The following is an 18,240-nucleotide window of genomic DNA, read 5'->3' on the forward strand; positions in this document are numbered from 1 at the left end:
TTAACAACATAGATAGCAATTTTATGAAAAATAACTGTTTCTTCCCAAATTAAAAAAAAAATAGTGAGAAGAGTGTCATTGTTAACATTGTTTTGTGAACTTCTTTGGTGTCTGAGTTAAAATAGCTGGAGTCTTGTTTCTGCTTCTTCATTAAATCTTTTACAACATCTCATGTCAGCCTCTGGAAAACTCGACTACATATTGAGAATGCTTCTGAAAAAGGCAAATTACATCTGAGTAATATTAAGAAAATAGTTCTGACCTTGCTGATCCTCTGAAGGTGTCTTGAGGTCCTTCATAGGTCCCCAGACCTCTCTTTAAGTTCATTTCTCTTGGGCAAGATTAGCCTCATTACTAAGACTAATTATGCATTAAGGTCTCATATATCCTTTCAAAACATGGTCTTTGTTGTTGTAGTCTTCAGTGAAAACTTTCATTTTAGCATCCTGTTAATTCTGATACAGAGGACATTTTTTACTTTTATACCAGGAACATATATGGCAGAATATAGTTATTTATAAATATTTGCTTCTGATTTAAACAAGTATGTGGACTCTGTTTATTTTATGTCTCAGCCTCCTGGTAATAATGTATATAGCATGTTAAGAAGGATGATTAAAAAACACATTTTTAAAACTATTTTGTTCTTCACATTTAGCTTTAAATATAAAGCTATCATCTGTCACATACATTTAAGTTTTATACCTTAGTGTTTATTAGTTACTCCTATATAATGTAGTCCTGTAGGCATAGATTAAGTGCTGACTCTATGCTTTACTAGATATGTAAACAAGAACTACATATTTAACCTGATGTGAACCTCAGTTTCTTCATCTGTAAGACACAGTAATGCTGTATTAGTTAGAAATCAGAACTTTTAGTAACAGAGCTTTTGATAATGCTGTTTTCTACAAAGTAGAAATGTATTTCTTCTCCCTCTTCATGTAAGAGGAGCCTGGTAGCCAAGGAGTGCTGTGGCAGCCCCACAGTGTGTTTGTGGACCCAGTTTCCTTCTCTTTTTACATTCCTCCATTCTTAGCTTGTGGATTGTATCCTCAAGGTTGTCTTATGGTGCAAGATGCCTAGTGGAATTCTATCCATCGTGTCCATATCCCAGGTAGCAGGAAGGAGTAGATGAGAAAGGCAAAAGGGGCATGTTTTTCTTTTAAAGAAACCTTTATTACACGCCATCATGTTGTTTAAATCTTACTGGCCCTAACTTAGTCATATGGTCCTACCTAATTTTAAGGGAAGTTGGATCTTTTAGCCAGATGTTAGGAAGAAAGAGCGGATAAAGGGATTTTAGGTTAGGCAACTAAGAATATTTTTCACTAATGTCTTCCATTGGAATTTGATGGGTTCCAAACCAGATGAGAAATTATTTAGTACATGCTCAGTACCTGTGGTACCAGGAGGAGGCCAAAATAACAACTTTGTAAAATGGACATAACTGATGTTTGAGAAGTGTAACTGCATTATATCTTCAGTCAAGTGTGTTTCCTGATATTGAACCCTAGAATTAAACTGCCTTACCTGTCCAGTTATACCATTAGACCAGGTAGCATGTGCCTCTATTAAATTGGTGGCCTGAAGGAACAAAGCAAGTTTGGTTCCTGCCAGAAGCTCCTTCTCAGGAGAAAGGTGGTAGTGGTTGAAAGGATAGAGAGTGTTACTTATTTCTGATGACATAAGTAACACGTAACACTTAAGTCTTCCTTCTTCTCTCTTGCCAATATTTTATGCTACAAATATAGCATGATGCCTGGCATTTAGTGACTGTTCACTATGTAGCGATTATTATGATAATGATGATTTGAACAATTTGAGCTACTGCCACTATATGTAGTAGTCTGTATATTTAATCTTTTCACATACATTGCTAAAAAATAATATGAAATATTATTTTTAAATTCATCATGAGATAAAATTGATAAATGGTTTTAAAAATTTTTACTCTACCTTTTAATCATTTTAAACTGTGGGTCAGGTCACAGTTTCCTATGCAAATTTAATGAAACTATGTATATAAAAAATTATACATACGATTTCTGTGGCTACATGAATCTTATGATAGTAACTCATGATTTAGATAAAATTTAAAGAACTACAAACACCTACCTATTACTGTAAACTCATATCGATGAGCTAAGCACAGTTAATTATAAGGAAGTTTTGGTTAAGACCATGTGAGGTAGACAGACACATTTTTCAATTCCAACTGTGCCCTCCTACTACCTTTTTGACCCTAAGCCAGTTATTAACCTGAGTGTTATAGTTTTTTTTTAATCAGAAAAATGGAGATAATCATAGTTCCTAATTTCACAACATTGAGAAGTAAATGAGATAATATATATAGAGCATTACTTCTAGTCCAGACACAAAATATTCACTTGCTCTTTGCTGTTACTGTTTTTATTAGCATTAGTGTATTTAGTATTCTTTGCCTTTCTAACCTTGCCCTCGTCGATTTGAAGGCAGCGAGTAAGTGTGCACGAATTTCACAATTTAGAAATATAATTATTGTGAGCAAAAAAAAAACTTGATCCTTTAGATCTGCCTTTCTTTTCTTCCTTAAAAAAAGTTATTAAGAGTCATCTTTGTGATCTTTGATCTCTCCAAGAAAGATCATTTGCTTCCTGCTTATGGCTCCTCAAGGAAAAAGGTCTTCAAAAATTTCCTGTCTTTCTTTGCTTCCTTTCCTGTCTCCTTCCTGGCTCAGTAGAAAGAGAAAGATGTCAGTTTGATACCTTTGGCCTCTTTTAAAAACCTGGTAATGGTATTTATGTTGTCAGCAGTTCCTGGGTATTTAATGTTTTACCTCTTGATCTGAGGAAAAGTCCTTAACTTTCCCTATTCCTTTCTAATGAATAGCTGAGGCTACAGAAGTTTGGTCTCCACACTAAGAGCAACAGATCCCCTGCTGTTTTTATAGGCTGACTTTTGACACAGACTACTTCTGTTCAAGGAGCTCATTGTTACTAAGTTAGTGCCAGTTTATACTAGAACTTAACTTTTAAAGCACATGTAAATAGATTTCTTAATGGTTTTTGGGTCAGTTTTTAAAATCATCTAGGTCTCCCCCCAGCCAAATAGCATATTCTCATTCTGAAAAACTGTTCAGAAAATACAAAAATCATAAAGAAGAAAATAAAGATCGCCTATAGTCCCATCCCATGAAAACAGTCAATTTTACTGTTTTTTGATCATTCCACCAAGGTCTTCTTCCATATACAAATATAGATTTACATGCCTTTAAAAATGTATTGTTTTCCCTCAAATGTAATTCTTCTGTATATATTGTTTTGTAATCTTTTTTCCTACTGTAACTATATTAGGTACATGATTATTTTGAATAGTTGTATAGCAGTTCGTTGAATGGATATATTATCATTTATTTAATCAGTTCCCTACTGCCATGGATATTTAGGCTGTTTTTAATGTTTTAACGATTTAATCACAGGACAAGATTTTTCGGCATCTATTTTTTTCTCCAAGGCCAAGACATCAATTTTTGAGTAATTGTGTTACCATATTTTAATGTGTTCTTAGAAGTTGAATAAGTAGGTCAAAGGTTGTGTTTCTGCTAACTGGCGACATTTCTAATCAAATTTGAGTTTGTCAGTCATTTAAATATTTTGCATTATGATAAAACTAATAACTTTGTGTTTTAATTTCTCCTTTGATTATTAGACATTGAACATATTTTCATGTTTTTTTTTTTTTTTTTGGCCACTTGCATTCTTTCCTGAGGTTAACTTGCTCTTATGTATTTCTTCTTTCCCTAGGATATGTATATTTTAAAATCAATAGCGAAAGAAAGAAAAAAAAATCAATAGCAGAATTTTATTTCTTACATTAAAACTAGGTTATTTTTCCTGTTTTTTAAAAAAAGATAGTTTTTGTCTTTTCTGGACTCAGTTTCTCACTTAGCTAGTTATTTTCAAGTATTAATATAGGAAATGAAGTAAGTACCTAGTAAAGGAAACCAAACTTATGAGAATAATTTCTTTGTCTAAAATACAAATGAAGAGGATGGTAATCCTTAATGCTTATTTGCATGATAAAGTACCTAATTTGGCTTAACAGATTATTCTTTGCTTACATCTGGTTCTTGACCATGTTCTAGGTAGGAGATGTCTATATAATGAAAATGTTTTTGGACCTGTGCTTTTGTTTTTCATTTTTATTTTTGAAATAAAAAGACCTGAAAATGTTGATTCAAATACTCCCTTTAGCAAACTATGATTTTTAAAATCAGAAGATAAGATGCATTGGAAATCATTTTTTATGATGAAGTACATGTTATTTTTACTTCATTGCTTTTAGAAGAAAAACAACAGTGAAGACATTATGTATTTATGCAGACTACAAATCTGACGAAAGCTATACTCCAAGCAAGATCTCAGTCAGAGTAGGAAATAATTTTCACAACCTTCAAGAAATTCGGGTATGTCTTTCAAATTTTTAAAAATATGTCATCCTTTAACTTTTACTCATTAGAAGATGGTCATAGTTGACATTACATTAGACAGGTTAAAATATTAATATATATAAAAGGAAAGTTGTTAATATTGGAGAAAACATGTTAGAGTTTATGATTTATTTTCTTTTGAATTTCGATTGTTCTCTTTATTTTTTCCACAATATTTTATTATAGAAATTATTAGACATACAGAAAATCTCAAAGAATTGTACAGTGAAACCCCAATATACTCACCTCCTAGATTCTTCACTTGTTAATGTTTTGCTGTATTTGCTTTATTACAATCTGTTCATCTAATTTTTTTGTGCATTTAAAAATAATTTGCTGGTATTTGTCCATTTCACTCCAAATACCAGCATGATATATTGGTACAGTTATCAACATTTGCTTAATGTTTATTTTTTAAGGTAAAATTTATGAACAATTTTGCATAATTGTCAGTATATTATTTGGTGCATTTTGAGAAACACATACATTTATATAATCCCATCTCCTGTTAAAATATAGAACATTTTCACCACTCCAGAGAATTCTGTCATACCTGTTCCTAGTCAGTCTTCATCTCTATCTGACCCTCAGAAATAATAATTATACTGATTTTATTTATTGATTTTTTAAAAATCATAGATCCATATTGCCTGTTTTATAATGTCATATGAATGGAGTCACACAAGATATAACTTTTATGTAAGACTTCTTTCACTCACCCTAGGTTTTTTGAGATTCACTGATGTTGCATGTGTCAGTACTTCATTCATTTTTAACTTCTGAGTTGTATTTCATTGTTTGAATATACCACAATGTATTTATACTGCATGACGTTATTAACACAGTGCTTTAGTTCTGAAGTATTTCAGAGATGTTTTCAATGACTTTGAACTACATAATTGTGAAGCTCTGTTGACAGTTTTTGGTCAGAAAATCATTAAGCCCAAATAATCATTAAAATCTAGTGGTTCTGAGAGATTTGGGATGCACTTGTGATCTCGAAAGGCCTCCAGTTAATTTGTGGTCTTGGCTCTTATTCGATTTAGTGTTTATATTAGGACTGGGTCTCTGCTGGGCACGGTGGCTCATGCCTATAATCCAAGCACTTTGGGAGGCCTTGGCGGGGGATCACGAGGTCAGGGGTTTGAGACCACCCTGGACAACATAGTGAAACCGTGTCCCTACTAAAAAAAAAATTTAAAAATTAGCTGGGCATGGTGGCAGGTGCCTGTAATACCAGCTAGCTGGGAGGCTGAGACAAGAGAATCACTTGAACCCAGGAGGCAGTGGTTGCAGTGAGCCAAGATCTTGCCAGCCAGGGCCATAGTATGAGACTCCGTCTCAAAAAAAAAAAACTGTGTCTCTAAATTTATATTTCTTATCTAAGTTAGTAATAAAATACTTAATGCAAACCACTGTTTTCCTATTAAATAAGTGTTCTCTTATAATATTTGGATATGTACTGACAAAAAAAGAACAGGTGAGGATGTTGTCCAAGGTATTCTTGTTGTCGTTTTGTCCTTTGAGATATTTATTTTAAAAAAAATATATATATTAAATAAAAATTGTATGCATCATGTACAGTACGATGTTTTGAAATATGTATATTTTGTCGAATGGCTAAATCAAGCTAATTAACATATGCATGACTTCACATACCACTTTTTTGTGGTGAGAACTATCAAAATCCACTCTATTAGCAATCTTCAAGAATATAACACATTGTTATTAATGTAGTCACTGTGTTACATACTGGATCTCTTGAGTTTATTCTTCCTATTTAACCAAAATTGTGTACCCTTTGACCAATGTCTCCCCAATTCCTCCCTCCACTGTAGCACCTAGAAACTATCATTCTCCTCCTGCTTCTGAGTTCAGCTTTTTAAGATTCCATATGTGAATAAGATCGTGTTATATTTGTCTTTTTGTACCTGGTTTGTTTCATTTAACATACTAGTGTTCTCCAGTTCTATCCACATTGCTGCAAATGACAGGATTTCCTTCTTTTTAAGGCTGTATAATATTCCATTGGGTATATATACCCCCCAGTTTACTTACCCATTCATTCATTTATTCATTAATGAATATTTAGGTTGATTCTGTATCTTAGCTATTGTGAATAATGCTGCAGTGAACATGGAGGTGTCATCTTGCTGACATCTGAACTCAAATTTGTTACTTTGAGATGACTTTTTTGAGATGGAGTCTCACTGTCTTGCACAGGCAGGAGTAACGTGGTGTGATCTCGACTCACTGCAATCTCTGATTCCCAGGTTCAAGCAATTCTCATGCCTCAGCCTCCTGAGTAGCTGGGATTACAGGAATGCGCCACCATGACCAGCTAATTTTTTCGATTTTTAGTAGTGACAGAGTTTCACTGTGTTGGCCAGGCTGGTCTCGAACTCTGGCCTCAAGTGATCTGCCTGTCTTGGCCTCCCAAAGTGCTGGGATAACAGGCATGAGCCACCCTGGCTGGTCCTTAGTTTACTTTAAAAAAAAACTTTTCTGAAAAACCAATTTCAGCTTCTGAAATGTTGAAAAATTTCCATGTTGTAAATTAGATAGTTTTAATTTAAAAACATTTCTTCCTTTGTGTGACAGGCCATGCTGGTTGCTCTGTACTTCCCATGCTTGAATAGATTCATAAATAAATCAGCTCTTAGTTTTCTTCAGTTCTTCTATTCACTGAGTGCTTTTAAAATTCAGAATATTAAAACTTTTTAAAATCATAGTCTTTTTTCTTCTTTTTTTGATGGAATCTTGCTCTGTTACCCAGGCTGCAGTGCAATGGCCTGATCTCAGCTCACTGCAGCCTCTGCCTCCCATATTCAAGTGATTCTGCTGCCTCAGTCTCCTTTGTATTTTTAGTAGAGACGGGGTTTTGCCATGTTGGCCAGGCTGGTCTTGAACTCCTGACCTCAAGTTATCCACCCACCTTGGCCTCTCAAAGTGCTGAGATTATAGGTTTGAGCCATCACACCTGGCCTCTTATTATTGGACCATTTGATAACCCTTCTTTTAGTCACATATTTGATACATTTAATCAGTGTTTAGTTCTCTGATGACTTGACATATTTAATTCTACTTTATTAAAAGTTTCACATTATCAAATGATCGGATCACTCATATTGATAAGGTTTTTGTAAGTAGAGTTGGCTTCTTTGGATTTATAACTCAAGGTTTGTCATATAGTTCCTCAGGCAGTTAAGATAAGTGAAACACTAGCAAGAAAATGTTTTGATTTGATAGAAGTGCTGTATATTAGAAATGTCCACTAGATGTCACTGTTGACCTTTATTTTCTAGTTTCATAGCCTATTTGTAAGAAGTTCAAGACCTCAAATAAGCTTAGTTGTACTGGTTTTTCCTGGAGAATATATATTCAAGAACTCTTCGATGCATTTTTGGGAAATGTACATATTTATATGACATTTCTAGGTATTTGTATTAAGGATGTTTTGTATTCTGTTGTAAATTTTACTAACATTAAATAAGGATTTTGAGAAGTTAACAAGAGAAATTCTAAGTGATATTTGGACCTTGTAAAATACTTTTAATCTAGTCTTTGCTTCTATTATGTCATTTAAGTGCTGAAACATTAGCCATATAGAAAAAGGGCTCTTAAAGGTAGTCTCTTAATTTTTTTCTAAGTGTGTTTATATTTCTGTTTAGTAACCGCACAGCCTCATGAGACCAGTTATACAAAATATTACCAGGTGATAATGTGAGTTGTTTTCCTGAAAAACTTAATGAACATACTACTTTTCTGCCGTGGTTCTCACTAAGGAACCATAATTTTTGAATGTTGCTTTAAATAATTAGTGCCTGCCTTTTGCAGCTCATATGAATACTTTTATCTTTTAATTATATATCTTTGTATGAGATTTATACAGTTTACCGTTTTTTCTTTGTAAGTTAAACAAATAAGAGCCTGATAGCACTTTTCTTTTAAAGGAAGATGAAGCAGATCATGCTTTTATTTTTTCTGTTATTCGACCACAATATCAAAAAAATTTTTTTTTGCTGCATCTATCTCAGATACTAAAACAAGTGATTAAAATAGTGTGAACTTTTATGAGGTTTTTAGAGTCATCATTTCATTAGTAATAATACTGATTTAACTGAGTGGAAAATCCACCTAAATCTTTTTATATTTTTCCATGGATGCTTGCCCACCGGAGGGTGTAGTGTAGTGTAGTGTAGTGTGTATTGGAATGTTTTAATAGATTTTCCTCTTTTTTCTTTTACTAGAAATGAATTTGTTTACTTGAAATGCTTTAGATACTTATTTTTTGTAATTGTTGATGTGAAGTGGTAATTTTAAAAAGTCTAAGATGAGAAAAGCTATTAGTTGCCTTACTTATCAAAAAGTTATCCTTTTTCTATCCTGTTTATTTTTCTTCATTTTAGTTATGAAGCATATATTGTATCTAGATCTTTGTTACTTCTGTTGATAACTCTCCACAAAGGCATCAGACCCTTTCTTTAATAACCTAGAATGTGTATTTAAACACTGTGTCTGAGGACTTAAATTTAACTTTCTGCTGAATAGTCACAAGATTCTAAAACTGGATTTGGGCAAACAGAATATTTTTAATGACAAAATTGAAATTATTTGTGCTTTTCATTCTACTTTCTTGTATTCAAAATATCCCATTCCACATAAATTGAAAATCAACAATTTAAGAACAATTTACAAGATGTTTGCAGTTTATTGCTTCTACATAAGAGACTATTTCTGTATAGAATTGACAGTATAGCATTTTAGAGTCTACTTTGTCTTTCTTTGCAGAATGCTTCATCTTAGTTGGGTTACTTTGATGCATAAGTCATGTTATAGAGAAAAATCAAGATGGTAGTTTTTAAATTCTTAAATCCTTTGCATTTTAGCATTATGTTTTGGTTTAATGTTGTTCTTTTCTTTTGCTCTTAGAAGGGAAAATAATATGTGAGATAAATTTTTCTTTTTATTATTTACAGCAATGGACCAAAGAACATTGTATTTTAGATGTGACTATTATAGCATTTTAGAGAACATTTCCAGCTGATATTCATGGATACTCAAAGTCCTTTTTGGTTTTCTAACTAGTTATTTTTGTTTTAAAAGATTATTGTAGAATATTTTATACTTAAATATGAAACTAAAGTGCTTTTTTAGACATACTATGACAGTTCTCAAAATTATTTCTGTACCATTATATGAGAAACAACTTGATAAGGTTAAGCACATACTTTTAGCATATATGAAAGTTGTCTTTTGGTTTATTGGTTCTAAAATTTGTGGCCACGAAAGGATAAAATATTGATAGAGCACAATAACACAAGATTGAGCACTTAAGTGAATTTTAAGCCCTGTTTTTGTCTTCAGATAATAAAGCTTTACCAAGTGATTTTTTTCTTTTTAAGGAGGCTTGAAATAAGTCTTCAATGTTAAAGAGAGCTGTAATATTTTTCCCATGGTTCCATGTAGCCTTTGGCTCTCTACTTGTGTCTTATTTCAGTAGCACAGCTATGTGAGTCCATATATGGTACTTTGACAGAAGTGGTTAATATGTCAGTTCTTCTGATAAAATAATGCTTCCTATTGTAATTGGAGTTCCACTAATGTGTGTAGTAGAGTAAGAAATGTAGACAAAAGCTCTGGCTTTATTCATTGATCCCCAAATCTACTTATATTTACTTTTTTATGAGGAGCCTATTTTAAACAATTTGTAATAAAGTGGAATTACTTAGGTAGTATCTAAGCATAAATTGGTTTGTTAAGACAGAAAGTATAATTTATCAAGTCTTCGGAAAAATAGTTTGTGTTGAATTTAGCTAGTTTAAAAGAGTTTTTTTTTTAAATTAATTTTTAATAACTAACTTTAGGTCATCTTTGAAGTCATTGTAGAATGTTTTGATGTTATACACATAATTTTTAGGCCAAAATATGTTATTTTCTAACCTTCTCTAAAAATGATATATAGAATGCTTGAAAACTTTTATTTATTATTGTATATATCACTTATTTCCAGAATGGAGCTGAGGTAACTGCATTTGGGTATATTTCCTTTTGGAACTAAGAGATGTTATACAGAAAAGTATCATCTGTATTTTAAGAAGTATCATCTGTATTTTTTTTTTTTTTTTTGAGACAGAGTTTCGCTGTTGTTAACCCAGGCTGGAGTGCAATGGCACGATCTCTGCTCACTGCAACCTCCGCCTTCTGGGGTCAAGCAATTCTCCTGCCTCACCCTCTTGAGTAGCTCAGATTACAGGCACGCACCACCATGCCCAGCTAATTTTTATATTTTTAATAGAGACAGGGTTTCACCTCATTGACCAGGATGGTCTCGATCTCTTGACCTCGTAATCCACCCGCCTCGGCCTCCCAAAGTGCTGGGATTATAGGCGTGAGCCACTGCGCCCGGCCGTATCATCTGTATTTTTAAGAAACTTTGTTGTATCTTGTTTTTGTTTGACCACAAACTTACACTACAGATTATTTAAGAGATGTAGTCTGACATTTCATATGAAATAGATTCATCTTTATTCTTTGAATAGTGCTGTAGGGCCTGCTAAGTGCCAGGTACCATGTTAGATACTGGGGATACAACAAAGTTACAGCTTCTGCTTTTGAGCACTTCATAATCTCATGAAATAAATATGCAAAAAATTCACAATTGCCATATAGTGTAGTAAGTACATGGAGGTGACTATGGGAACACAGTGGAATATTAGGAGCAGTGGTTAAAAAAGCTGAAGAGGTTGATGGTTCAACTGACTGTTTAGGATAAATACAAAGCCTATTCAGGAGCAAAATAAAGTGGAAGCATTCTAGCAGGGTCATGATGTACATAAAGGTATAGAAGCACAATAGCATGGCATAGTGACAGAAGTGCAAGTAATTTCGTCTGTCTGGAAGCTGGATAGGTCTGAGGGAGTGGTAAGAAGACTGGAGAAGTACTTATTTATTCAGTACATTTATTGTGATGTAACATGGTTCCCATACATAAGTTTGCATTCTTGTAGTGAAATAAATATAGTTTATAATTGTTTCAGTGAAAATGTATAGGCAGATTGTACATAATGTCAGACATTAAATGAGGAAACATTGACAAAGCTTAATCATGAGAATGCTGGAGCTGGACCACCTAAAGACCGGGTAGATATAATATTAGCCAGGTAAAAATTATGAGGATTTAACTAAGGCTACAGCAGTTGGATTCCAGAGGAAGGGATATATTTGAAATAAATCAAAGACTTGTGACTGCACCTGGGATATATTCAGAATATTGGATAGGATTTATGTAAGTAGAAGGGGCATCTGGAATGCTCAGCTTAGGCAACTGGTTGAAAGTTGCCATTTACTATAAATGGAATACAGAGAAGGAACATTCTGAGGGGGAGGGGCAGAGAGAGAGGTTTAGATAATTTTCGTCACTGATTTCTGTATCTCTTCAAATGGAGAGATTTTCAGTAGGTAGTGCATGGATAGTGTAGTGTATGGTATATGGATCTGAATCTGAGGAAAGAAGTCTGGGTTAGAGTTAATAGATTTTGGAATCATCAGTGTATAAGTAGAAGTTTAGATATAAAAGAATAGTGCTAGGGCTGGAACCATGGAGCTGCCAGTATTCAAGAATTGGATGGAAAATGTTTATTCAATGAAGAAAGGAACTCTCAGAAAGATGAGAAGAAAATTAAGACAATATGTTGTCGCAGAAGCTGAAAGAAATCGGGAGTATGTAGGCAGATAGGAACTGAAATATTCCATGTTTTTCATGTTTTAATAGGCAGTGTAATTAACGTAATTTACTTAATGCAATTCTGAACTAAGGTAGTTCTTGAAACTTGTTTAAGCACTCTTTGGAGTAATTGTTTCTAAATTTATAGATTGGGGACTAATGAAATTATTTAATAGCAGGAATTCCATCTTTTCTTATAATATTTGAGCCAAATAAGAAGATTCTGAGGATTCTTGTTTTGTTTCATAATGTGTTGATTTGGAAGGTTCGGTACAGCTAATGCATACTTAAAGTAAATTTAGAAGTTGATGGGGTTTCTTTCAGGAGGATTGTCCTCTAAGGTCACTTTTTTTCAAGGGATCTTTTGCAGCAGTTATAGAAGACCTGCCCTGTTTCTTTTAAGAGTAGCTAGCTACTCAGGAAGCTGAGGCAGGAGAATTGCCTGAACCCAGGAGGCAGAGGTTGCGGTGAGCCGAGATCGTGCCATTGCACTCCAGACTGGGTAATAAGAGCGAAACTCCATCTCAAAAAAAAAAAGAGTAGCAATGGTAGGTAACAGCCTAGGCCAAAGAAGACAAAAAAACCCCACAAAATCTAAAAACCCTTTATTTAACCATATGACAGGATACAATTCAGTAGAAATATGCACTTTACTTATGAAAATGAAAATGACATGGTTTTAGAAATGCGGATTATCAATCCCTCTTATAAGGAAAACATACTGGGCAGATACAGCCTGCTGCTCAGAGCAAGGGTGGGCCCCTGGCTGAGTACCTAGCACATTGTCTGAAACAGTAGGCATTTAATTAAAAAGTTGGTAAATAAGCATACAGGACCCCACCACTTACCCAAAGTTGTTAGCTTTTGATTAACTGCAGAATAGTCCCTTCAGTGGGTACCAGAAAGATGTTACAAGGAAAAGGGTCCTGATCTAGACCCCAAGAGATGGTTCTTGAATCTTGCGCAAGAAGGAATTCAGGGGAAATCTGTAAAGTGAAAGCAAGTTTATTAAGAAAGTAGAGGAATGAAAGAACGGCTACTGTCTAGATAGAGCAGCCCTGAGGGCTGCTTGATTGCCCATCTTTATGGTTATTTCTTGATGACATGCTAAACCAGGAGTGGGTTCTTCATGACTCCTCTTTTTAGACCATATAGGGTAACTTTCTGACGTTGCCATGGCATTTGTAAACTGTCACGGTGCTAGTGGGAGTGTAGCAGTGAGGAGGACCAGAGGTCACTCTCGTTGCCATCTTGGTTTTGGTGGGGTTGGGCCAGCTTCTTTAGTGCAGCCTGTTTTATCACCAAGGTCTTTATGACCTGTACTTTTTGCTGACCTTGTATCTCATCTGGTACCTTAGCATGCCTTAACTGTCTAGGAATGCAGCCCAGTAAGTCTCACCCTCAGTTAAGCCAGCTCCTATTCAAGATGGAGTAGTTCTGGTTTCACACACCTCTGACAGTACCAGCAGTTACTTCATAGGTTTGCCATTGACCCATGCTTGTTTAGTTTGCTTCAAAAAAATTATCTGGGCAAATCAGATTCTCTGTCTTAGACATTTTAAAAACTTTTTTTTAATTGCAAAAAACATATACCATAAAATTTACCAACTGAACTAGTTTTTGATTTGCAGTTAGTTCAGTAGTGTTCATATGGTTGTGAATACACATTTCCAGAACTTTTTGTCTTGCGAAACTGAAAATCTATAGCCATTAAATAACAACTCCCAGTTTTCCACTTCTTCGGGCCTTGGTGAGCACTATTCTACTTTCTGTTTCTATGAATTTGACTGCTTTAAGTACCTCATATAAGTGGAACCATACAATATTTGTCCTTTTGTGACTGTCTTACTTTATTTAGCATAATGCACTCAGGGTTCATGTTGTACCATGTGACAGGATTTCCTTTTTCAATTTTTTAAAATTTAATTTATTTTTTATTTTTTGAGACAGAATCTTGCTCTGTTACCCAGGCTGGAGTGCAGTGGTACAATCTCGGCTCACTACAACCTCTGCCTCTTGGGTTCAAGTGATTCTCATGCCTCAGCCTCCTGAGCAGCTGGGACTACAGGCACACACCACCACTCCCAGCTAACTTTTGTATTTTTGGTATAGACAGGATTTCACCATTTTGGGCAGTCTAGTCTTGAACTCCTGACCTCAGGTGATCTGCCGGCCTTGGCCTCCCAAAGTGCTGGGATTACAGGCATGAGCCGCCTCACCCAGCCTCCTTTTTTTTAAAGACCAAAAAGTATTTAGCGGGTACAAAATGTATGTACTTCATTTTGCTTATCTATTCTTTCTCTCAGCGGTCACTTGGGTTGTTTCCACCTCTTGCCTAGTGTGAATAGTAGTGCTGTGAACAGTGGGTGTACATGTATCTTAAGATCTTCATTTAGCTCTTTTGGGTACATATGCAGATGTTGGATTTCTGGATCACAGGGTATTTCTATTTTTAATTTTTTTTGCCTTGGAAATTTAACTCAGAAGAAACAGAGGCAAAGTTAGCATCAGTGAGATCTGATATTGAGAAATAGTGATATGGAAAAGAGTGGGTAAGGTGAAGGGTCAAATGCAAAGTGAAGTTATAAAGTAGAGGAGTACATATATAAGATATGGGAAGACAATGCTATAGAATGAATAAATGAATAAAATAGATGCAAAGGTAGAGACATAGCAAGGAGAAAGAACAATAGACTTGAACAAGAAGCTAGTGTCTCTAATAGTCTTCATTTACTGAGCTCTCTCATACTTGGCCACTTTTCCTGGGTTTCATGGACACACACATGTAAATGCACACACACACGCTTTTTAGTATGTCCCCTCATCCTGCGGTAAGTTTTGAGTAAATATTCCTGGCAACTAACATGTTGCTGTTTAAAACAATGGTAATCAGCAGAAAGAGCTGCAGTAAATCTTGCTGAAGCTACCTGCTGAAGCATTTCATCATAATTTAAAAGTATATTTAATAGAGGTGAGCATACTCAGGAACTTTATTTTTTTTTTCAGCCTTGTGTTTTACATGTGGTAAATGAAGAGTCTGTGAATCTTCAGGTCTCAGAATAAAGGAATGAGAATATTGGAGCAGAAACTGGGAATAAAAGAGAATGGACACTTTTCTGTGTCCATTTCTCCTTCATACAGGGACTAAGATAATTCTTCATACAAGTGTTTATAGATGTTTGGGGATCTTTCCTCTTGTGTTTGAAATTTTAGTTGATGGTACAGAAAAGAAACTGTAGCTTAGCTGTCTCACCACTATTTTAGAATCGATTGCCTACTTTGTAATTAGATAGCTAATTAAGAATGATAATTAGCTAATTGGATGACCCACAACTAGTTTTGATTTCTGGTACTTAATTAAGACAGAGGCAATATGTAGAGGAGGCTTTCAAGGAACTTAAAATGAGAAAAGATCTAGATTCAGACTAAGTAGTGCCATAACTATGAGGCAATAGTAGGGAAATTGTTCAGATAACACATGAACTGTTTATGTTAATCTTTATTGAGCCTAAAGTCTTTAGATGTAATCTTCTTCCAGATTAACATGTTTGCTAAATAGCTATGTGAATTTTCTGTTACTTATTTTTGATAATGAAAAGATTAAATTCTTGTTCTGGTTCTTCCATGTCTCCTAAGTTCCCATTCTTTGCTACCAGATAAAACTACCACATAATGGTAGATCCCTCATATTGAAAATACATAATCTTCTCTGAATCTTCTTCCTCATCAGTCAGGACAAGGGGGTTTCTTAGGGTTTGCCTGGCACATTTAGCTAAAATAATAATTATAAAAAGGCCAGATGCGATGGCTCACGCCTGTAATCTTAGTACTTTGGGAGCCTGAGGCAGGCGGATCATGAGGTCAGACATTTGAGACCAGCCTGCCAACACGGTAAAACCCTGTCTCTACTAAAACAAAAAAATTAGCTGGGCATGGTGGCGCATCTACCACCTGTAATCCTAGCTACTCAGGAAGCTGAGGCAAGAGAATCACTTGAACTCTGGAGGCAGAGGTTGCAGTGAGCTGAGATCGCGCCACTGTACTTGAGCCTGGGCAATGGAGCACGACTTCATCTCAAAAAAAATTACATAAAATAATAATAATTATAGCACACTGGCAAAACTACCATTTTTCTTATTTCTACCCTGAGACTGTGTATATGCTGCTAAAGAGATGAAATTTTTATAATAAATGAGTACCCCCATTTTTTTTTTTTTTGAGATGGAGTCTCACCTTGTCACCCAGGCTGGAGTGCAGTGGCATGATCTCGGCTCACTGTAACCTCTGCCTCCAGGGTTCAAGTGATTCTCCTGCCTCAGCCTCCTGAGTAGCTGGGATTACAGGTGTATGCTACTAGGCCTGCCTAAGTTTTTGTATTTTTAGTAGAAACACGTTTCACCATGTTAGCCAGGATGTTCTCGATCTCCTGACCTTGTGATCCGCCCTCCTCAGCCTCCCAACGTGTTAGGATTATAGGTGTGAGCCACTGTGCCCGGACCCCAATATTTTTTTAATAGGAAAACTTCTCTAATTTTATAATAAAAATCAATACAATTAATTATAATTGAAACTTATAACCAGTGACATGTAAAATACTATTTTACTGTATTAGTATATCTATTTTATCTGTGAGAACAACTAAAATTAGAAAATATATGGATTCCACCTCTCTAAACTGGTTAGGCTAGTGTTATTTTACTAATTTTTAAATTTAGTATTTTAAATTGACAAAAAATTATGTATAGTTATGGTGCTCATAATGATGTTTTGATATTTGTATATATTGTAGACTGACTAAATCCAGCTATTAACATAGGTAATATCTCACATATATGTCATTTTGTGTGGTGAGAATATTTAAATCTGTCTTAGCAGTTTTCAAGTATACAATATATTGTTATTAATTGTACTCACTGTGATGCACAGTAGATAACTTGAACTTATTTCTTATGTCTCACTGAAATTTTGTGTCCTTTGACCAATATTTCCCAAGAGCCCCCTTACTTTCAGCCCCAGGTAGCCATCATTCTACTCTCTGCTTCTGTGAGTTCACCTTTAGATTCCGCATGTAAGTGAGAACATGCGGTTCTTTTTTCACTCAAATTTTTAAAAATATTACTTAAAATAATCTTATTTTCGTTAACATACAGCTTTTCAATTTTGTATGAGTTAACCTAAGTAATTTCACTATGTGAAATCCTCTAAGATTGAGTAAAAAAGGTACTCATTCTGCTTTTATTTATTAGTATCCTTGGACTAAATTAAGATTTTTAGGAAAATTATAATGTCCTTCAAAGTCCTCTTGGCTCCTTCTCTTCATTTCACTTAATTATGGTGAATCTGGCCAATCTATATATGTAATTTACATAGAATGTCTTTTCTTACAGTAACCATATGAATAATAACTATGTGGCTGTTGATTTATTCCCTAATTGCAGCTTCTTTGAGATTCATGAAAAAAAAAATGAATAGTTCTTTAAACATTACTGCATCTGTTTTCATTATCCACTAAGTACTACACAGACCTACCTCATTTTATTGCTTTTTACCTTATTGCACTTTGTAGATAATGTATTTTATTACACATTGAAGCTTTGTAGCAACCCTGTGTCAAGGAAGTCTATTGGTACCATTTTTTTCAACAGCATGTGCTCAATTCTTGTTCTATCACATTTCGGTAATTCTCATAATATTTCAGACATTTTCATTATTATTGTTAATATCTTATGGTAATCTGTGATCAGTGATTTTTAGTGATGCTATTGTAATTGCTTTGAGACACTGTGAACCATGCTTATATAATATAGCAAACTAAATTGATACATGTTGTGTTCTGACTACTCCACCAACTGGCTGCTTCCCTATTCCTTGAGACACAACAGTATTGAAATTAGGTCAATTAATAACCTCATTAATTGGCCTAATTCAATTAGGCCTCTAACTAATGATGATGGTCTCTAACTGTTCAAGTGAAAGAAAGTCTCACATCTCCAACTTTAACTCAAAAGCTAGAAAGAATTAACTTAATGAGGAAGGCACATTG

At 34.5% G+C, this 18,240-nt stretch overlaps 1 protein-coding gene across 6 annotated transcripts in view; it reads left to right on the forward strand.

Annotated features, from left to right (window-relative positions):
• The window catches only part of ANAPC10 (anaphase promoting complex subunit 10), a 175,260-nt gene that overhangs the window by 46,639 nt on the left and 110,381 nt on the right, over positions 1–18,240 (forward strand). For 5 of the 6 annotated variants that reach the window (XR_008480036.2, XM_054252891.2, XM_054252890.2 and 2 more), the window contains exon 4: positions 4,327–4,447. Coding sequence is in view for 5 of the 6 variants with exons in the window: in XM_054252891.2 (XP_054108866.1) it covers positions 4,327–4,447 (121 nt within the window). In the remaining variant the exon portion in view is untranslated. Of the gene's footprint in view, positions 1–4,326; positions 4,448–15,203; positions 15,374–18,240 lie in introns of those variants that run through there. The other variant, XM_035292900.3, reaches the window with a different exon arrangement.

Source organism: Callithrix jacchus, chromosome 3 (genome assembly GCF_049354715.1).
Source record: "Callithrix jacchus isolate 240 chromosome 3, calJac240_pri, whole genome shotgun sequence".
NCBI classification, from domain to species: domain Eukaryota; kingdom Metazoa; phylum Chordata; class Mammalia; order Primates; family Cebidae; genus Callithrix; species Callithrix jacchus.